The sequence below is a fragment of the Mustela lutreola genome, chromosome 14 (assembly GCF_030435805.1).
Source record: "Mustela lutreola isolate mMusLut2 chromosome 14, mMusLut2.pri, whole genome shotgun sequence".
NCBI lineage: Eukaryota > Metazoa > Chordata > Mammalia > Carnivora > Mustelidae > Mustela > Mustela lutreola.
Window position 1 is genome coordinate 66,117,067 of NC_081303.1, and position 23,010 is coordinate 66,140,076.

A 23,010-nucleotide genomic window follows, 5' to 3' on the forward strand; every position below is an offset into this window, starting at 1 on the left:
GCTGGAATCCTACCTCTTAGGCGGATCCCCCCGAAGCTGTCAGCAGTTCCTGTTAGGGTCTCTAGGCATTTGCCATATTCTCTTTTGTGGAACTGTCATTCGTCCGTTCGGTCAGCGGCCACCGAGTGCCTGCCAGGTGCCAGACGCCGGGCTGAGCATCGGACTCTCCGACCTGCAGGTCTGCACACTGGCGCTCACTCCTGGTTTGCCTGATGTCTCTAACACAGTGCTTCACCAGCACTAAATGTTTGTTAAAGGCAACTGTGTCTGTGTGGGAAAAATATAATATTCCGCCTTTCTCAGTGTGGAGTAGATTTTGTTGGAGGTGAGCTCATTTCATAGCGGAAGGGTATGATGGCTCTAATGGGCATTCTGAATTTTGTTCTCTTTATAATTTTTATTTTATTTGAGAGCGAGAGAGTACGAGCAGGGGGGAGGAGCAGAGGGAGAGGGAGAAGCAGACTCCTTGCTGAGCAGGGAACTGGATGCGGGGCTCAGTCTCAGGACCCTGGGATCATAACCTGAGCTGAAGGCAGACTCTTTAATCAACTGAGCCACCCAGGTGCCCCTTCTTTTTATAATTCTTTAAGGAAAAAATTATATAAGTTATATAAGTCTTTATATAAGACATATAAAAGCTATATATATATTTTTTTAAGTAAATATTTTATTATTTTAAGTAATCTCTATCCCCAGCATGGGGTTCGAACTCATGACTCTGAGATCAAGAGTCACATGCTCTACCTACTGAGCCAGCAAGGTGCCATTAAACCATGTAAGTCTTTAAGAGAAGCCACTGACTAATATTCAGTGGGCACTCAATAGATATTTTATTTTATTTTATTTTATTTACTTATTTATTTATTTATTTTTAAAGGTTTTATTTATTTATTTGACAGACAGAGATCACAAGTAGGCAGAGAGGCAGGCAGAGAGAGAGAGAAAGGGAAGCAGGCTCCCTGTGGAGCAGAGAGCCCGATGCGGGGCTCGATCCCAGGACCCTGAGATCATGACCCGAGCCGAAGGCAGCGGCTTAACCCACTGAGCCACCCAGGCGCCCCTCAATAGATATTTTAAATGGAGAGAAACAAGTCTTACTCTAAAGCCTTAAATAAAATATTAATTTTCACCCTCAATTTTAGGGATAATTACAACAGAAAGCAGTCCTGTTGATGCTGTTGATGCAAAAAAGCAACTAGAAACAAATGCTGAAGAGCCAGCAAGTGTCACACCTTTGGAAAATGCAATTCTTTTAATATATTCATTCATATTTTATTTAACTAAGACGGTAAGTCCGACATACATAGTTTCTTCAGATAGAATGTTGATTGATTACAGTTTTTGAGTTGATCTTGAGCATGAGGTAAAGAGCTTAAAATGTCTTTATGAAAATTTGTGCCGATCCTTTATGTTAGCCTCTGAAGCAAACCACAAGTGTATAATTTGCTGGGTTCTTAGTGCAGTTCCACCCTTGGAGAGGATCTGCGCTGTGTCCGTGCTGGCTGTAAAACATGGCTCTTCCCCTCCAGGACCTCTTAGTCTTCCAGGGAGATGAGGACTTCCACGGGAGGCATATTGTGGGCAGAAAGTATTTACCTGGTGGTAGAGTGAGGTGTTGGATAAGTTGGTTCATCGTGGTGGGAGGCTGGGCGGAGAAGGTCTGAAGTTAGCTGAGACGTGTTTCGGCGGGAGTTGAAGGATGAATGGGAGTTTGATGTAGGCTGTTGCTAAATGGAAGGGGTGGGAAGAGGGAGATGGGGGTGGCATGCAGTCAGGACGAAGAAATAGCATGGAAGCTATTACAAAGAAAAGGCCTTTTGAGGAAGCGCGGAAGCCTTGCTCGTGCAGCTAGAGCAGTCAAGGGGGGGTGGTCTTTGGAGGAAAGCCGGCCAACCATAACGGAAGTTGTGGATCATGACAGGTGGTGTTACATTGTTTGGGATGGGGATCCTTGGAAGGTTTTAAGCAGGAAAGTGATGTGATTAGATTTGTTTCTTAGAAAGAGCCACTTATGACACAGTATCTCTTCAGATTTATCTTTCTTAAAGGAGTCATGATCCAGACAAGACATTTAATCTAGCTGGAAGTAGATCTGAGCTTTTTAGGACTTAGCTCCCTCTTGTGGTATTTGTTGAAATTGGACATTTTTCTTGGTAAATTGTGGGAATGAGCAAGCTTTCAGAAGTTGGAGGCCAGGTTGTCCTTGGACCTGTAGAGAAAGTATCCTCCCACAAAAATATTTTTCCATTAGGTTCTGTTATTTCAAGACTTGCGTAGGAAAGAGTTGTGTTTTTTTGTTTTGTTTTGTTTTGTTTTCCCTTTTTTCTTTTCTGTTCCATAAAAATGCATGAGTTTTGAGGCAGGATGATCTTGTTTCAAATCCCCGATGCATCCTCTAGAAGTTTGGGCAAATTACTAAACTGTGTGTAGCTGTCATACATCTTCCAAATGCAGATGATGCCTACTCCAGGTGTTGGAAGAATTAAATGACTCGATGATAAAGTGTCTAGTGCCATGCCTGGCATTTTGTAGGATCTCACCCGCTGTGCACTTCTCATTTGGGTGGTCAGAGGGCAGTGTCAAGACATTGAATACCTGGGGAATTCAGGATTAAGGCCACCAGGGTGGGAAAGATTTTCCTGTTTTCTCTATGGCTGTGGTGGTTTGTGCAGTTAGAATAATGAAATTTTCAGTGATTAAGGCAATCTCCAAATTCAGATTTAATCATCAGGATGAATCCTTGTCACTTCAGAACTTTAACAGGCTCCAGATGTGGGAGAAATTCTTTACTTTCTTGGTGGCTATGCCCAGAGCCCTGTTCTAGGTCTGGGTTGGGGGACACAGAGTTTATATAGGACTGGGGGACACAGAGGTTATATAGGACAGGGTCTCCACTTGTGGGATGGCGGGAGAAGACACAGGAACGGTGAGGGAAAAGGGCAAATTGTTACAAAGCAACATTGACCTGAAAGGTGTTGTCAAGAAGGCATTTTGATGGCCCAGTAATGTGTTAGGAGTACAAGATTCTAAGAGGTACAAGGCATGATTCTGATTTTGAAAAGGTTTAAGAAAATGGCATTTCAGATATATATGAACATGGGGGAAAATGGAAAATATTTGAAATCGTTTCCGTGAAGTATCAAACAGTATAGATAATTATTTGGTAGGGCTGGGGAGGAATGGGGTGCTGGCTTGTTCTGGAAAACTGAACCAGGAGGCAGATTCAGGGATCTCCAGGTAATGGAGTCTTAGAGCAGGAAGGGACCCTCGAGGGCAGCTTGGTTAGCTTCACAAATTGTAGTAATTTCCTCTCCTGCACCCTGGCAGGTAGTTACGGGATCTGGGCGTCAGCAGTTCCTAGCAAGAGTGTCCTAACCTTACAAGGCCACTCACTGATGCTCTCTTGGCATGTACATTCTCTTATTGACTCCAGATTTTCTTCCACGTGACTCTTCCTAGAATTGAATTCTTTTTCTACATAATAACCCTTTAAACATTTGAAGTTATTCTTTACTTTTTAAAAGTGTTTTGTTGTGGAAAATTTCAAACATACAAAAGCAGAGACAATTGTAAAATGAGCCCATGAGCCCATTACCCAGCTTAGCAGTAATTCCTTAGTATCACCCAAGGTTGGACACATTCGAAATCCCCTCCCCTGCTTTTTAAAAATTGCTTTTATTCAAATCAGGATCCTCTTGAGGTCCGGATGTTGTAGTAGGCTGCTATATATCTTAAAATCAACTTAAAATCAGATATAAATTATATACAGTAAAGAGTACCCATTTTAAGAATACAGCTCAGTGAGTTTTAACAAAGGTATTCACTCATGTAAAAACAGTCATAACCAAGACATGGAACATTCCTTCATTCACACGAGTTTCTCATGTACCTCCCCAGTTTCTCTCCCTTACCGCCTGCTCCTGGCAACCCTTTTTTTCACTACAGATTAGGTTTTCCTGTTGTACAATTATAATTATAAAATAGGAGTGATACCGAGGAGTAAAACTGCCCAGCCAAATGGTCAGTTTGCTTTATCTTAAAAGAAGCTGCCAGACAGGTCTCAGAAGTGTCCCAATTTCTTCTTCCACTGGCAATTTATGACCCTTCAGTTGGTCCCATATTTGCTAACACTTGGTATTATCAGTCCTAAATTGTAGCCATTCCAGTAGGTATATCTTTGTGGTTTTATTTGTATTTCTTCATGATTTATGATGCTGAGCAGTTTTTTGGGTGGCCATATATTTTGTGTGTTCATCCGTGAAATAGCTTTTCAAATCTTTTGCCGTTTTAAAATTTATTTATGTATTTATTTTCTTTTGCCCTTTTTAAAAAAAGTTTATTTTATTAATTTAAGCAGTTTCTATACCCAGCGTGGGGTTTGAACTTATTACCCCAAGATCAAGAATTGTGTGCTCTTTTGACTGAGCCAGTCGGGTGCCCCTCTTTTGCCTTTTTTTTTTTTAAAGCTTTTATTTATTTGAGAGAGAGTGAGCATGGGGGAGGCAGAGGGAGAGGGAGAAACAGACTCCCTGGTGAGTAGGCAGCCTGACTTGGGGCTTAGTCCTGGGACCTTAAGATCACAGCTGAGCCAAGGCAGACACTTAACCAACTAAGCCACCAGGCGCCCCTTGCCCTTTCTTAAACTGGGTTATTTTCCTTCTAAATACTAAGGTCTAAGAGTTCTTCTTATATTTTGGATACAACTCCTTTGTCAGATGTATATTACGAATAATTTCTTCTGGTTTATTTCCTGGCTATTCAGTTTTTTGACACTGTTTTTGAAGAGCAAATTTGTAATTTTTAAAAAAAATTTCCTTTTTAAGATTTTATTTATTTATTTGACAGACACAGATCACACGTAGGCAGAGAGACAGGCAGAGAGGGGGGGGAAGCAGGCTCCATGCTGAGCAGAGAGCCCGATGCGGGGCTCAATCTCAGGACCCTGAGACCATGACCTGAGCCAAAAGCAGAGGCTTTAACCCACTGAGTCACCAGTCGCCCCGCAAATTTGTAATTTTGATAGAATACCATTTTGTTAATGTTTACTTTCATGGTTAGTGCATTTTGTTTCCTGCCCAAGGAATCATAGGTCATTCCAAAGATGCAAATATTTTCTCATGTTTCCTTCCAGAAGTTTTATAGTTAATACTTTTCATGCTTAGGTCTCCGCTCCATGTTGAGTTGATTTTTGTGAATGGTGTCACATTTCATTTTTTTCCTCCTGTGGATATCCAGTTGCTCCTGTAGCATTTCTTTTCCCTTGAGATTACCTTGGCACATTGAGTTGAAATCAGCTGACCATATTTGTGAATCCCTCTGGACTCAAATCTGTTTCATTGATTTATGTTTTTATTCTAAGATAATAACGCACTTTTCTGGTTAGTATAGCTTTATAGTGGGTCTTAGAATCGGGTAGTCCTTTGGCAAAATTGTTTTGGCTATCTTGGTTTCTTTGCATTTCCGTAGAAATTTTGGAACCAACAGCAACTTTTATTAAAAAAACTTGGTGAGATTTTGTTACTGTGTTGAATCTATAGATGAGTTTAAGGAGAATTGATGTCAACAGATATTAAGGCTTCTAATCTAAGAACTAAGTTAATCTACACAGATCTAAAGAAGGTCTGTAAGAGACATCCAGGACACTGCTAAGAAACTTCCTTAGTCTCTGTGTACTGATTTCATGAATATTGTTAACATATGCTTGTGTTTTTTGTGACATTTCATGTTGTAAATGGTGTCGGTCTTACATCTCATTTATAGTTGTTTTGTGTTTATAGAAATACAGTTGGTGTTTGTATATTGATTGACCTTGTATCTTAATACCTTATTAAATTTATTAGTTATAGGATTTTTTTTGCACATTTCATAGGCTTCTCTGGGCAGATAGGTGGTCATGTCATCTTTTAATAAACACACCTTTTAAAAAAGTCAGGTTAATTGAACCATGATTACTTTTAGTAAAAGTCACTCTTACTGTATCCGGTTTGATGAGTTTTCACATTATTTCTTTAGATTTTTTTGTATCCCTCTTCTCTTGCCTTTCCTTCTTGGACTCTAATTACATGTATGTTAAGACCGCTATGGTGTTCCATAGGTCACTGAGGCCTTGTTCTCTTGTTGATTTTCGGTCTCTTACGTCTTTGATTCTGTGTAGATATTCCCATTACTGTCTTCACATTCATTGACCTTTTGTGAAATTTTCACTTCTGATATTTTATTTTTCAGCTCTTAAAGGTGCACTTAATTCTATTTTGTATCTTCTACCTTTTGTCAATATGGTCATGGCTTTCTTTTAATTCTTAATATACTTCTAAATAATAATCTTTAAAGTTCTTTTTAGCAAATTAATTCTGTCATCTCTGTTGCAACTTCTTGGTCTGTTTTTAGAGATTGATTTATCTCCTCCTCATGGGACATATTTTCCTGCTTTTTTACACGTCTGGTGATTTGTTGTTGCTGGGTGCTAGGCCCGGTGAATGTTACATTGTTGAGTAACTGCTTTTTAGTGGCTTCCTCTAAAAGTATCGGAGTTTGCTTTGCCTGGACTGTTGTTACTTGGGGACCAGCTTGATCCTTTCTAGTCTTGTTTTTAAGATTTGTTAGGGATGTGTACGCAGTAGTCTTTATTCGAGAGTTAGAATAGCCCTGCTCGTGAGGCGTGATTCTTCTGGAGTCTGCTGAATGCCTTGAACAGGGTCAGGTTGCTCTAACTGGCTGGAACATGATTCGCCTCCCAGGCCCTTGTTCTCTCTGGGAACTCTTCAGCTTCCAGCGTCCTGGCAGCCGTGCTTTTTGTCCAGCCTCAGATCTTCCGTTAAACATCTTACTTTATACAGGTGCTGCCTCAGATTCAGCGAAGATCAAAGGAAACCCCCTTGCAGATTTCTAGAAGCCTTTTTCTGTAGTTCTCCTCTTTCCGGTGCTTTTCCTGGCCCGGTTCCCATACCTCAGTCTCCCTGAACTCTGTTCTCCGCCTCCTTGGCGAGACTGGGGGACTCACAGGGTTTCTCCCTCCCGGTACTGGGGCCTAGAAAGTACCTCCTGGTAGAAAGCTGGGGGATCTCCAGGCTCACCTCGTTTGTTTCTCTTCCCTCGGGGGTCACAGCTGCTTGCTGCCTGTTGTTCTCTACCTGATTTTCTGGTTATTTCGGGGGAGGGCACGAATATCATTTCCTCTGTAGATTTCTCCTTTTGTTTGTTTAGTGCTGTTGGAATATATTTACTGCGGAAATAGGCTCGTTTACCTTCTAGGGGTTATCATGGTCTGTATCTTGCTAACCGCAGCCTCCAATATGACTGAACATGTTTCCCTGGTTCTTTATATTTACTGGGAATCAGTAGTCAGATTCAGGCTCGGTATGATTGGCAAAGATACTTAGTAGGAGATGTGTACTTTCAGCAGGAGCTGTCTAATGACTAGAGGCTCCTCTATTTTTTTTTTTTTTTAAAGATTTTATATATTTAGAAAGAGAAAAAAAGAGAAAGAGCGTGCACAGAAGCAGGGGGAAGGGCAGAGGGAGAAGGAGAGAGAGAATCTTGGGCAGATTCTGCACTGAGGACAGAAAACAACGCAGAGCTCCATCTCATGACCTTTAGATCACGACCTGAGCTGAAATCAAGAGTCAGATCATGACTGAGCCACCCAGGCAGCCCTCTCCTTCCATTTTTGATGTCACTAGTTATTGGTGACATTGACTAAATCTGTCAAAAATATTATAGGCGGCAGAATGCTGATATGCTGATCATGTTGTTCCTGCTTCATTTAAAAGGTGGGATATTTCTCCAAAAAGAAGTTTATAATCAAGTATTCTTTACACTGAGCTTTGGTTTGTATAGTTCAGGCAGTATAAATATTTGGTTCTATTTAAATACTTCCCAGAATAATGAGTTGTCTTCGTGGCTTTATAAAAAGATGCCAAAAGGATTTTTTTGGTGTGTTTCTTCTAACTCTTTCTGATCATTATGATGTCATGAATTTAAAAATATTTGGAGTGTTTTAATTAGCTGTAATTCTTATTCTTCTCAGTGTTCAATTTCTTTGAATTTGGAACCTTTTCACCTTGCTTCTGGGCCTTTCTGACACCACCCAGTGCTCACTGACCGCTTCCTTGCCTTCTAGTGTGGTAAGATAGTCTACGCTCATCTACATTTCTTGCCCAGGTCGTGAAAAAGTCCTTTCTCCAGGGAAGTCCTGATTCCTTTTGATGGGAAATGGTATTTAAAGACCACAGTCTCGGTACTTAGGTTGTTTATTGCTTTTGAGTCGGCCAACATTTCTAGACCTTTTCAGCAGACAAAGCTAGGACAGACATAGTTTTTTTGTGTGTGAACAGTCATCTTGGTGCCATATGGATACTCCTAAAAGAAATTCAGGATGCTCGAGGGACTTTACTTAACCTCATCTATCTTACACATGTACTTTCTTTCTCCAGTCTTGGAAATCTCAGGTTTCCATGACGTCAGCACATTTATTTTTTATTGTACAATATTCAAACAGCTTTAAAAATACCTATATCAACACCTTATGTTCAGTAACATATTTGTTATTGAAAATGTTTTCAGGATGTTTTGCAGTTATTTTTGTTTTTAAGGTATATCCCTCTAGTACATGCTTAAAAAGAATTCCTTTCTGTTCTCCTGCCATCAGTTTGATTCACAGTTAGGTCAACTGTTTCATTTTTGCTTGCTCTTTTTAAGGGTTACTTTAAAATATTTTTTGTTTTGCTTTGTCTTGTTTGATAAGTATCTAACATATTTACAAGCTCCAATGCCAATTTACAAAACAATTTGTAAAATTTCAGAGAAGTCTAGGCTTTGTCTCAGTTCCATTGAACCTGTTGTTACCTCCTCTGTGAGTAATTTTAAAAATTAATTTCATTATCTTATTTAAAAATAAGCAAATAATTTTTGCATTTAGCCAAGATTCTGGCTTTATCTACCTTCCTTACTGAAACAACTGAAAAGAAAAAAAACAAAACTGAGGCAAAATAAATGAAACTGCTTTCAAGACCCCGGACATCAGGTAACAAAGGAGAGTAATTTCTGAAAGAGTGAACCAGTGCTATGAGCTCTGCAGTTACGGCTGCATACGGCACTGAAGGAGTTCCCTGGTTGTAGCATAGATGTGAAGAACCCTGAATTGAGATGGAGCTGAGAGTCCAGGGAAAGCGAGGCAGCTAGAGTTCATAGGGCTGAGTACCAAGGGGAGAACACAGCAGGCAGAGCGAGCTGTGGGATCTGTGAAAGGTCCCCTTTGAGTATTCATCAGCAGGAGTTTGACAACATTATTCAATGTCAGAGAAACCGCCCAAGTGATTAGAGGGAGTAGTTCCTGACACAAGGCCAAGAATATACCTTATAATTCCAGGAAAATTGGATAAAGTACTCAGAAGGGTGTCACCTCAGACTAAATCTGCTCGTCTTGCCTAGGAAGCCTTAAAAGCAAGATGCAAAAGAATCAAAGTATCTGAGCAAACAGAACAATGTTCGAGAATGTTTGTTATACTAGTCAAGGTTTTCTAGAGAAACAAAACAAATATGGGACCCCCATACACAGATGGATAAGTAGAAGAGGTTTATTATAAGGAATTGACATACACACAATTGGAGGCTGAGAAATTCCGCAGTCTGCTTTCTATAAGCTGGACACCCAGGAAGGCATTGGCGTAACTCAGGCTGAGTCCAAAGGGGAGCTGATGGTCTGAAGGCCTGAGAACCAGAAGTACCAAGGGTGGAAGAAAAATGATGTCCCAGCTCAAGGAATCAGGCAGGAAGGGGTGAATTCCTTTCGCAGTTTGTTCAGTAGATTGGATGTTGCCTACCCATAGCAGGAAGGGCAACCTCCTTTACAGAGGACATCAATTCAAGTGCTAATCTCACATGGAAACACTTTCACAGACTAACTCAAAAATAAGGTTTAATTTGGTTACTCCATAACTAGAAGAGTTGACACAAAATTAACCATCACATTTGTTCATAATACATGACATCTAATCAGAGGTTTTCAGGCATGCAAAGAGGCAAAAAAAAAATAGAAACATGAAGAGGAGAAAAATCAACCCATCAAAACCAACCAAGAACTATCAGAGATGTTAGAATTAGGCAAGGGTATTAAAATAGTTATTATTACTGTATTTTGGATGTTAGGAGTTAAGTGGAGACATGAAAGATTAAAAAAAAAAAGACCCAAATCAGTCTTACAGGTTGAAAACTGCAGTGCCACCCTGGTTGGGATGAATGCTAGACTAGACATTGTAGATGAAAAGGTTAGTGAACTTGAAGGCATAACTATAGAAGCTATCCAAAATGAATTACATAGGGAAAAATGACTCAAGAAAAATGATGAGGTCATCTGTGAACTGTGAGACACTTTCAAGCAGCCTAATAAATGTAACTGGAATCACTGGAGGACAGGATAGAAGAGGTGTTCAGAAAAATATTTAAAGACATAATGACTAAAAATATCTAAAATTTATGAAAACTGTAGATCACATATTCAGGAAGTTCAATGAAACCCAAACATACAAAGCATGAAGAAAACTACATTGAGGTAATCATAATCGAATTGCCCATAATATGTGATAAAGAGCAATCTTAAAAGCAGAGGGGGATAAAAGGCATTTTACATAGAGAGGGATTAAGATAAGGTTAACATCAAGATTTCTCGTCAGAAGGCAAAGGAGAATACAGTAGAATAATATCTTGTAACATACTTGAACAATATTGTTGACTTATAATATCATAGCAAAATAATTTTGTAAAACAAATATTGAATGAAGATTTTTTTTCCCAATGTACAAGAGCTGAATGAATTCACCAGCACATCTGTGCCATAAGAGATGTTAAAGGAAGACCTTTAGGCATAAAGAAAATGAAAGATGAAAATAGTCAAGCCATAGAAAGGGGGTGAAGAATGCCAGGAATGGTAACTGTGTAAGTAGTTATATAAAACCATTATCTTACTATTTAAATATCGTCAAAATTTAACTTTTTGTAGCATGGGTTTAAAAAATATGTAAAAGTAAAAATATGACAACAATAATACGAAGGTGAGGAGAGGAAGAAATGGTAATAACTCTTATAAAGTTCTTATGGCACATGAAGTAGTACAAGATCACGGGAAGGTAGACTGTGGTAAGTTAAAGATGTATGGTATAATCACTAAACTAAACAGTAAAATAACAAAATAATGCGCTAATAAGCCAACAGAGGAGACGAATTCGAATCATTAAGAGGGCACGGTTGATCCAAGCGAAGGCAGAATGAAGGTAACAAGAGAACAGAGAACAGATGGGATAAATAGAAAAAAAGATGATGCCTTTAAACTTAACCGTATCAGTAATTACATTAAATAGAACTTGTTTAAATACCCCAATTAAAAGGCAGAGATTGTTGGATTGGGTAAAGAAGCAATACCCAAATAGATGCCTTTAAGAATCACACTTTAAATAAAAACACATAGGAAGGTTAAAAAGATTGAAAAAGATATCCCACATTTAAAAAGAGCTGGAGTGGCTATATTAATATCAGATAAAGTAGATTCCAGAGGAAAGTATATTACCAGGGATAAAGAAGTTATTTTCTAGGATAAAGTAGTCAAGCAAACATAATTCTTTTTTTTTTTTTTTAAAGATTTTATTTATTTATTTGACAGAGAGAGAGCACAAGTAGAGAGACAGGCAGAGAGAGAGAGAGAGAGAGAGAGGAAAGCAGGCTCTCCACTCAACAGAGAGCCCGATGCGGGACTCGATCCCAGGACCCTGAGATCATGACCTGAGAGGAAGGCAGCGGCTTAACCCACTGAGCCACCCAGGCGCCCCAAGCAAACATAATTCTTAATGTTTGTGCTTAATAATAGACCTTCAAAGTACACGAAACAAAAATTGATAAAACTAAATGAAAAAAAAAGACATAAGTATATAATTATGATTGGAGATTTCAATATCCTCTCAATAACTAATAGAATAAGGTTCTAGAAGATACGAATATGAATAAGGTTCTAGAAGATATGAACAACACTGTCAACCAACTTGACCTGACATTTATAGAATACCCCAGAAGAGCAGAATATATATGCTTTTTGAGTGCATGTGGGGCATCTACCAAGACAAGTCATATTCTGGACCATAAAGCAAGTGTTCAAAATACAGAGAGATTCAAATCAGACAAAGTATATTCTCTGGCCATAGTAAAACTAAATTAGAAATCAGTAATAGAAAGATCTCTTGAAAGTCCCCCATTATTTGGAAACCAACTGACATACTTCTGAATAACTTATACGTCAAAGATATCAAAAGGGAAATCAATATTTTGAGCTGAATGAAAATAGAAAACAGCATGTCAAGTTTGTATAGTAACAGTAAAGCACTACTTGGAAATTTTTAGCACTATGTATATTATAACAGACTAGTGACCTCCGTTTCTACTATTAGAGACTAGGATAAAGAGCAGATTGATCCCCTTGAAGCAGAAGAAAAGAAATAAAGAGCATAAATTAATAAAATAGAAAACAAAAGGAAAACCAATGGAAATAAAAGCTGGTTCTTTGAGATTAATAAAATTGATTAACCTCTAGCCAGAGTGATCAGGGAAATAAACGAGGAGACACATTACCAATGTCTGCGATCACATGGGGACATCACTATAGGTTCTACAGAAATTAAGACAATTAAAAGGGAATATTATGAAAATTTATGTCACTTAATTTGACAGTGTGGCTGAAATGAAGAAATAGCATCTAAGACACAAATTGGAAAAGCCTCCTTAACAGACAAATGACCTAAAATAGCCTATGACTATTAAAGAAATTGAGTTTATTAAAAATCTTTCTACAAAGAGAACTCCAGGCCCAGATGGCTTCACTGGTGAATTCAATGAAACTTGTTAGGAAGAAAAAAAATCTATATAAACTCACTCTTAGAGAATTGAAGATGGGAATTCAAACCACACAGAGATATAATGAGAAAAGAAAACCCCAGACTAGTATCTGCCATGAATGTAGGCACAAAAACTCTACAATTTTAGCAAATCAAACCCAACAACATATAAAAAGTATAATACAGGGACGCCTGGGTGGCTCAGTTGGTTAAGCAGCTGCCTTCGGCTCAGGTCATGATCCCAGCGTCCTGGGATCGAGTCCCACATCGGGCTCTTTGCTCAGCAGGGAGCCTGCTTCTCCCTCTGCCTCTGCCTGCCATTCTGTCTGCCTGTGCTTGCTCTCTCCCCCCCTCTCTCTCTGATAAATAAATAAAATTAAAAAAAAAAAAAAAGTATAATACATAATGACCTAGCATGGTTTATCCTAAGAATGCAAGATTCATTTAGCATTAGATAATTAGTCAGTATAAGTAGCGTATTAACAAATTTAAAAAATAAAATCCAAATATTCAGCTCGATAGATAAAGCATTTGAAAAAAAAAATCAAATGTTTATTGCTGATGCTAAAAACAATAGTAGCAAACCAGGAATAGAAGGGGGCTTAAAATAGCCTCTATGAAAAACTTAAACTAACATCGTACTTAGTGGTGGATAATTGTTTCCCCCCAAGATCAGAAATAAAACGACAATGTCCACTCTCACCACATCTACTCAGCACTGAAGTGGGGCACAGTGAGACAATGGCTAGTGTACTAAGGCAAGAAAAAGAAAGAAAAAGCATACAGATTGGGAAGGAAGGAGTAAAAATGTCTTTATCTGCAGACTATGAAAAAATCTATGAAATCTATGAAAAAAATCTGGTGGAATCTACAAAAAAGTTACAGTTTAGTAAGATTGCCAGATAAAGATTAACATTTAAAAGCATCTGTATTTCTATGTACTAGCAATGAACAGTTGGAAATTAAAACAAGCCTTCTGTGTACAATAGCATCAAAATATATGAAATACTTAAGGATATACCTGGCAATACTGTGAGACTTATAATTGAAAACTATATAAAATATTGCTGATAGAAATTGAAGACCTAAATATGGAGAGATATCGGTTGTTTGAGAGTCAGAAGACTAAATATTGTTAAGCTATCATATTGTCACTATGACAAACAGTATGTTAAATATTAAGTTCCCCATTTTGATCCCCAGAGTCCACATAATCCTGATCAAAATCTTAAGAGGATTTTTTGGTAGAAAACAACAAGCTGATTATACAATTGATATAGAAAATTCCAAGGACCTTGAACAACACAAACATGACCTGATTTCAAGACTTATGGTAAAGTTATGGTAATTAGGAGAGCATGGTATCAATGTAAGATAGACAAAAAGATCACTGGAATAGAATAGACAGTTCAGAAGTAGATCCATACACACCTGGCAATGGACTTCTGACAAAGGTAGAAACAAATTGGAGAAAGAGACATCTGTTCAACAAACAGGACTGGAACTATTGGATATATCCCTGTGCAAAAAAAAATTGATTCATAGCTCAGTCATAAACATAAATGAGCTCAAAATGCTTCATTGAACTGGATGTAAAACCTAAAACTATAACACTTACAGAAAAAAGTTAAACAAAGATTTCTTAGATTTAACACCGAAAAAAAGGATTCATTCATAAAAGAAAAATTTGATAATTTGGATTTCATCAAAATAAAAATTCCTGCTTTTCATAATACACCGTTAAGTGAATGAAAAGACAAGGCACAGATTAGGAGAAAATCGTTGGAAAGTCTATATATGAACAAAGACTTATATGCAGAATATATATAAAGAACTCTTAAAGCTCATTCATAAGAAATAAACCAGTAAAGTTAACACTTCACCAAATAAGATGTGTGCATAGGAAATAAGCACATGAGAAAATGCTCAACATCATTACTTCTCAGTGAAATGCAAATTAAAATCACCATGAAATATCATACATACTTATTAGAATGACTAAAATTAAAAAGAATGATTTAAATTAAAATACCAAGTGTTGGAGAAGATGTGGAGGAGCTGGAAATACACACTCCTGGTGGGGGATGTACAGTGGTTCATCACCTTGGAAAACTGGTTGTTAGTTTCTTAGAAAGGTGTGTGTCAGATGCTCCAACCATCCCTTTCCTAAGCATGTACCTTTGAAAAAATAAATTCTGCATCTACATCCATGTACTTGTCCATCAGTATTCACAGCCTCTCTATCCATAAAAGCTAAAAACTGGGAAAAACTCAAATGCCCGTCAACAGCTGAATAAATAAACAAATTGTGCTAGGTCCATCCAGTGAAATGCCATTCAGCAACGAAAAGGAATAGTTACCTATTGATATATGGAGCAACGTGGGGGGATCTCTGTGCTGGTGAGATAAGCCAGAGAAGTAAGATACATGGTGTTTATAAATTTCATATATAAAACTGTAGGAAATGCAAACTATTATGATAGAGAACTTCTGTTTGGGCAGGCCCAGTCCACAAGTGGCAGGAGGTGTGATGAGGAGACATGTGAAGGACATGTTCAGTTGGACTGTGATGAGGTTCTCACAGGTGTATTCGTGTGTCGAAATTTATCAGATTGTGCACTTTGAATATATGCCATTTATTATATGTGAATTTTTTTTTTTAAGATTTTATTTATTTGACAGACCCAGATCACAAGTAGGCAGAGAGAATGGAAGGGAAGCAGGCTCCTCGCTGAGCAAAGAGCCAGATGTGGGGCTTGATCCCAGGACTCTGGGATCATGACCTGAGCCGAAGGTGGAGACTTTAACCCACTGAGCCACCCAGGCGCCCCTGTATATGAATTTTATCTCAGAGCCATAAAAAATACTAATTTGTCTCATTACTTTCTCACATAAAAGTAGTATTCTACATTTTTTCCATCCCTCCTTAAAAAAAAAAAAATTCTGGAAACCATACTCTAGCAGTATATAAAATTTATTTTTTTTCCAGTTTCACAGTAAACTTCAGTGTATTCAGCAACTCTTCTACTGATGAACATTTTGGTTGTTTATAGTCTTTTGTACTTATAAATAATGCTGGAATAACATAGTTTTGTTTATATATCTTTTTAACATTTGTTGTGTCCACAGTATCTTTGAGATCTTTAGAAGTGGGATTGTTGCATCAAAAGGTAAATACACAACTTGGAGAGATGATGCTAAATTCCCACTCATAGAGGTTGTGTCATTTTGTGGAATGATGAGCAACATGTGAGAGTACTTGTTTCCCCTACATTCTCTCACCAATAGAATATGTTGTCAGATGTTTAGATCTTGCCAGTACAAGTGAGAAGTGGTATCTCAGTGTAGGTTTAATTTGTATTTCTTTTATTATGAGTGGGGCAGAGCATGTTTCCGTATGTTTGTGAGCTTTTCCTATTTCTTTTCCTGAGAATTGCTGATTCTTTTATTTCAGCTCATTTTTCTATAGGTTTGGGGCTGTTTTCTTCTCTGCTTACTTGTACAGTTCTTCATACTTTAGGAACATTAACCCTTTTTCTCTAATGTTACAAATATTCTTTCTCTGGTTGTCAAACTTTTTTGACACTTCGTATTTTTTTTGCATTGCAGGGGCTAGGCACGTTTTTTATTTTCAAGTAGTTGTTGGCAATTCTTTTCGCTTGGATTTTGAGGCATAATTAGGAATTTTGATCACTCATAATACATCGAGAAACTCACTCATGTCTCTTCTGGTACTTGTTTTCATTTTTTACGTTCAGGTTTCTGATCATTTGGAATTTATCCTTATGAAAAAAATCAATTTTAACATTTTCCATATGGCTTAGCTATACTAACGTCACTTATTAAAGTCTTCTTCCCCAGCTGACTTCTATTATATTCTAAATTTTCAAAGCAGTTGGGCATATTTTTGGATTTTCTGTTCTGATCATAATCCATCTGTATTCTTGGGTCCGTTCCCTACTGTTTTGCGTGGCCTTTTTTCACCTCCCTCCCTGCCTCCATTGCTCTTCTTTTTGAGGATTTTCCTGATTGTTCTGCATTTTTATATTCAACTGGAAGACATACCTTTAAAGATTTACAAACATCATTGTCCCTTTTACATGTCCTAAGTTTTTTTCAATTTTTATTTATTATTTTTCTTTAAGATTTTATTTATTTATGACAGAGATCACAAGTAGAGAGGCATGGGGGGGGCGGAGCAGGCTCCCCGCTGAGCAGCGTCCCACGCGGGGCTCCTTCCAGGACCCGGGGGATCATGACCCGAGCCGAAGGCAGAGGCTTTTTAACCCACTGAGCCACCCAGGCGCCCAGTTTTTTCAACTTTTAGAACGTGCCTATGCATATTCCCCGTCCTTTTCTAAAAGTCACGTAACTAGAACAGACGGGACATGACGTGGCACCTTAGCAGCAGCCTTATCCAGAGCACCTGCAGGAATGTGAGACAGCGGGAGCCTGTGGACTAGGGAGGGGAAAGCGGAGCTTCGGGGAACTGGAGATCCTGGGGCAGGCAGGCCTCGCTCTGGAGACCGGGGAGGGTGTCGTTACTCGGGGCGTGGGAGAGGCTGCCCTCCCGCCTGGGCAGTGGGACAGGTGCCTGCGGTCTCGGCACGCAGTGACACAAGGCTGGCCTTGAGGGGCGCGAGCGCGAGGTTTCTCTCCAGCCCCAGCGCCTGCTCCTCTGCCACCGCGGCCCCAGCGCCTGCGGCAGGTGAGGCTTCTGTCAGCGCGCGGCCTCCGTTTGCTCCGCGCGGGTCGCTCCGCCGACCGTTGGTTCCGTCCGCGTGGCCCCGCCCACCGCGGGCCGGGCCTCCGTAGGCGCCTTTACGTCATAAAAGGGGCATTGTCTGATGACGTATTTCCTTGGAGGCGTTCGGCAGAGAGGCGCAGAGTGCCTTCGCCTCGGGAAGGCGAAGTTCACTCCCGGTGCCGCCTCCTCAGCCGGACCCTTTCCGGAGGAGGAAGCGGTGGGAAAGTGGGCTTCGGTGCTGTTGCGAGGGGGGAGCGTGGCGTCCTCTGAGCTTCCCCCTCACGATGGACTCTGTTCCTGCCACTGTGCCTTCTGTCACCGTTTCCCCCGGGGACTCGGAACTTCTGGGACCCCTGTCGGTCCTTTACGCAGCCTTCATAGCCAAGCTCCTGGAGGTGAGGGTCCGCATGCCCAGGGAGGGACCCCGGCTCCGGCAGGCGGGTAGACGAGTCGTGAGCGGAGTTGGCGCGCTGACGGGTGGAGGGAGAGCTGGAGTGGGTCAGGGCCGAGGCGGGCAGGACGTCGCAGTGCTGTTTAGGGAGCCCGGGGGGAGTGATTTTAAGGTTTCGTCCCTTGTTAATTTGCTACTGATTTCTTAGACTGTAGCAGGCGCTGTGTTATTTTCCGGTAGAAAGTCATGAACTCTTGGGGTCCTTTTCTAGGGGCCCCTGGCACTGTGGTGGGTTGGGGCCAGCAGGGTAGCTGTGTGCTTGTAGAAGGTGGGACAGTGTTCATATAGCCGCATGCCAGGAAGCGTCTAAAATGCAGGCGCGGCGTTATGGAGAAGACGGTTCGCTTCAGAGCCGCGGTCTGGACCGGTTACGAGCAGCCGTCCGAGCTTACTCAGCTTTTGTTTTTATGTAACAGTAGAATAAAGATTGAAAATCTTGGAGGAGAAGCACATTATTTGGGTTATTCGCTATCATTTTGCTTTTATTTGCCGCCGTACAAATTGATTTTCTCTCTAGGGTGTTCAATTTTGTGTTTTATGTGGCTTTTTATTAGGAGTTAAGAGGAAAGTCTGATCCAGAGACATTAGGCGTGTCCTAGACGACACGATGGGGTAGGTCCTGTTGCAAACTGGAAGTATGTGTTCAGCTTAAATACATTTAGATTCATAATATTCAGGAATACTTGAAGCCAGACAAGAAATAAGAGGCTGCCAGTACCCCATCTCTATGGAAGCAGTGGAAGCTACTAAAGAATTTTGAGGGGGTGGTTACCTGGTGGAGGTCGGTTTAGAATTTCTGTGGATGGTTCTTTGTGACTGTTTCATGGATTCTTGTTATTTCCAATATTTCTGTTTCAGTTAGTTGCTACGTTGCCTGATGATGTTCAGCCTGGGCCTGATTTTTACGGGTTGCCATGGAAACCTGTACTTATCACCGCCTTCTTGGGAATTGGTTCATTTGCCGTCTTCTTCTGGAGAACTGTCCTTGCTGTGAGTAAATTAAACTTACACTTTGACTCATCAAGACACCAGATATTTTATAATCGCTAGCCCTCTTGTTTCTTTTTCATTTATGAACACGAACACAAATGCTTCTGATCTCAGCTGATCTTGTGAAGTAGTTCAGTATAATCTTTGTTGGTAAAGATTTAGGTGAACAAGACAATATGTATAATTTTAATCTGAAAACTTCAATTTATAAATCTTAAAATCTAAAGATTAAATGTATATGTACCTACTTGGGCACATGTATAAGTTCCTAGTAGAACTGGCAAGTCTTAGAGCCATCTTGAAAAGCAGTTAAATAGTATGTATCAGAAGCCTTGAAGTTTTCATATCCTTTTATTATAAAGCCATGTGTAATTAATCTGTCCTAGAGAAATAACCAGTCATGCATTAAAAGTTTTATATAAGAGTGATCAGTGAAACACTATTTTTGAGTGAAAACTTGGTGCAAACTAAATGATCTGCAGTAGGGGAATTGTTAAATTATTGTATATCCATATAATAGGATACTAGGTAACTCTTGAAATTTATGTTATTTTGAAGATACAGGAGCCCAGAAAATGTTCACAATTTAATATTAAGTGGAAATAGCAGAAATCAGGACTGTAAAATACAAACTGTATGTTGTATATATAATTATATAAAAATAGATGTTTACACAGAAATAAATGCTACAAGAGAACAAAATAGTAAAAAATATATCTAAGACCCTAGGTAATTTTGCAGTATATTTGCAGATGTGTTATCTGCAGATAACACATCTGCAAAATGTGTTAGATTTTTTGTTTTGTTTTGTTTCACATATTTTCTAACTTGATCATTTGCTATTAGACTCATAAAATAACTTCTTATTTGGAAAAACAGATTATGTAGTATTCAAAGACACAGTACTAAAAGTTTTATTTCTTCAGAGTCTCTTCCCGTGCAGAATTTGTCTTTTTTGCTTATCTATATATGTATGCTCATATGTATTCAGTCTTGTGACTGTATTATGTCTTTTTTGTTTCATAGTTATCTAACATAACTGGAGAAGAAATCTTGGGTGAATGAGCTTTTTTTTTTTTTTTTAAGAGTTTATTTCTTTTTGACAGACAGAAATCACAAGTAGGCAGAGAGGCAGGCAGAGAGAGAGAGAGAGAGAGGAGAAGCAGGCTCCCTACTGAGCAGACAACCTGACATGGGGCTCGATCCCAGGACCCTGAGATCATGACCTGAGCCAAAGGCAGAGGTTTACCCACTGAGCCACCCAGGCGCCCTGGGTGAATGAGCTTTGCAGATGAAAAGCTTTCAGTTTCAGTTGAAGCTTAACAGTTAATAAAGTAGCCCAAAGCATTGGATGCATGTCTTTCTAAGATTTTTTTTCTGATTTCTTAGTTTTATCAGGCATACCATTGTTCATAAGCTTTCTCTCCTTGTACAAGTGATGATAAAATCACTTAAAAAGAAGGGTCATTTGCCTGGATTCCTGGGAAGAGTCCTCTGATCTCATGGGACTTTTCCTCAGATGGAAGGGGAAAGGGAACATAGAAAGGATGAGTGGAAGGGGAAAGGGGAAAACGTTTTTTTATTTCCCACTCTTGTTTCTCCCATCTTAAAAATCCTAACACCTGTTTACATTTTCACAGGATGATGCAGGCTTTATGTCCTCACTGCTGTTTCTCAACCTCAGCAGTTGACTTTGGAACCTTGGTCCCTGCTCTCATTTGCCTGCTTCTTGTTTCTTCCTACCTCCTCCCGCCTACTGTTGTGGGTGAAAGGAGGACTTACTGTCTCATTAACAAGCCTGTGGCATTAGAAAAATAGTCATTTCTTTCCATGTTGGAACTCTGAATGCATTTTCCAATAACAACATTATTATACATGCTGTTGGATACTGTAATAATAATGAGATACCATGGATGATTTATGGACTGATCTGAGTATTTCATTACTATTTATAACTTTTGAAAGTGGAAATAACTTCTGGGTTACAAAGACTTTCAGTGATGCAATTTTTAAAAAATTGAGTACTGCTTAGATTTTTTTTTTTTTTAATAAGATTTTATTTGTGAGAGAGAGAGCGTGCAAACTAGGGAAGAGGGGCAGAGGGAGCAGCAGACTCCCTACTGAGCAGGGAGCCTGACTTGGGGGCTTGATCCCAGCACCCTGAGATCATGATTTGAGCTGAAGCAGACACAACTGACTGAGCCCCCCATGTGCCCCCTGCTTAGATTTTGCAACCCTATAATTCAGTGCCGTCTTTAGAGAGGATTTAGAGGTTAGTGAGGTGTCATTGCTCTGGTTGCTTGTGCCTTTTCCTCTAGCAGCCTTCTTTCCCTTTCAGGTGGATGACCACTATGTTTAGGGGTTTTGAGAAAATCAGATGACCTAGCATAATTTTTAGGTCTCTAAATGCAGCCAGTTGCTAACTTGTAATAGGACTTCATAGATGTTTTCTGGAGAGGGAGAGAGACATATCTTAGTACAAAGATTATGCCTTTAATTTTGTTTCCTGAAAGTGTCTTTGAATGATCAATGTTTCTGGACTTCATTCTCACTATTTGGGGTTGTCAAATAAATGATTTGGGGTAAAAGAAGCATTGATATATGTAATATGAAAATATCCATTTCCATTATTAAAATTAAGTGCTTAATAAGATTGGTGCCCATTTAATACATAAACATATCTTTATTTGCAAAATGATGTATTCACTTTAGTGCTTCTACCAGAAATTGTGAGGCATCCCTACCAATTACATTTGAAATGCTTTTTTAAAAAATATTTTTTTATTGTTTTTTAAGATTTTATTTATTTGTTAGAGATAGCATGAGAGGTCATGAGCGGGGGATGGGGTAATGAAAGAAGCAGACTCCCTGCTGAGCAAGGAGCCCAGTGTAGTACTTGATCCCAGAACCCTGGGATCATGACCTGAGCTGAAGGCAGATGCTTAACTGACTGAGGCACTGAGGCGCCCCACATTTGAAATGCTTTTTAATCTTTTTATTTTTTAATTCTATGGATTATAGTGAACCAAACTTTTACTAAATTTTCATTTTGTTATGATTTGACTTGTATATAATATTTTCGTAATATTGAAATACTATCATATTTCTGTTATTAAAATGTTTTGACATCTAATTTAATTTTATTTTTCTTCTAGGTAAAGAGTAGAGTATATCAAGGTAAATACTTAGGTTTATTCTGTTGTTTGTACTCTTCCTTCAGTATTAGTGTTAGATATGAATTTTATGTAAGATAGAAGTAGATACAGTGACTTCTGATGTCTGATTGACTTACTCCTGAACATTTTACTAATCCTAGTTGCTAGCTTGGATGACAGAGTGGAGATAGTGATGCTACCAACTGAGATAGGAGGTGAAGTGGAACAAATTGTGGGAGGAGGAAGATGATTAGTTTGATTTGGGGCAGATTGGCTTTGTTGACTTTTTTTTTTTTCAGATTTATTGCATATGAACAGTGTTCCTGAGCTAATGGTTTGATCAATACAGTAAATATTTAAGTATATGATTTGAGGAATAGAGATGTAAATCAGTGTGCTTGTATTTTTTTGTCTTTTTCTTTTTGCAAATGACATATATTTGAATGATCACAGTTTCTGAGAAGAAAGGTATACCATGAAGGGAAGGCTATCAAGCCAAAATATTTTATTATATTTCTTATTTTTGAACTAAATTGGAATCTCACTGAAGGAAGGGTCCTTATTATATTTTTCTTATTTTATGTATTTATTTTTTTTTAGATTTTATTTATTTGAGAGAGAGATTGAGAGAATGAGCTGGGGGAAGGACAGAGGAAAAAGCAGGCTCTCTCTCTGAGCAGGAAACCTGATGGGGGTTCTGGGATCACGACCCAAGCAGAAGGCAGACACTCAACTGACTGAGCTACCCAGGCGCCCCGATTTTCCTTATCTAGTAGTATTTTTACACCCTTA

At 39.1% G+C, this 23,010-nt stretch overlaps 1 protein-coding gene across 10 annotated transcripts in view; it reads left to right on the forward strand.

The window, feature by feature from the left end:
- Nucleotides 1–23,010, forward strand: part of MIA3 (MIA SH3 domain ER export factor 3) — an 80,893-nt gene that overhangs the window by 39,831 nt on the left and 18,052 nt on the right. For 8 of the 10 annotated variants that reach the window (XM_059145499.1, XM_059145500.1, XM_059145495.1 and 5 more), the window contains 3 exons: nucleotides 1,143–1,288; nucleotides 18,932–19,063; nucleotides 22,219–22,240. In XM_059145499.1, the coding sequence (XP_059001482.1) occupies nucleotides 1,143–1,288; nucleotides 18,932–19,063; nucleotides 22,219–22,240 (300 nt within the window). Of the gene's footprint in view, nucleotides 1–1,142; nucleotides 1,289–17,734; nucleotides 18,018–18,931; nucleotides 19,064–22,218; nucleotides 22,241–23,010 lie in introns of those variants that run through there. The other 2 variants (XM_059145502.1, XM_059145504.1) reach the window with 2 other exon arrangements.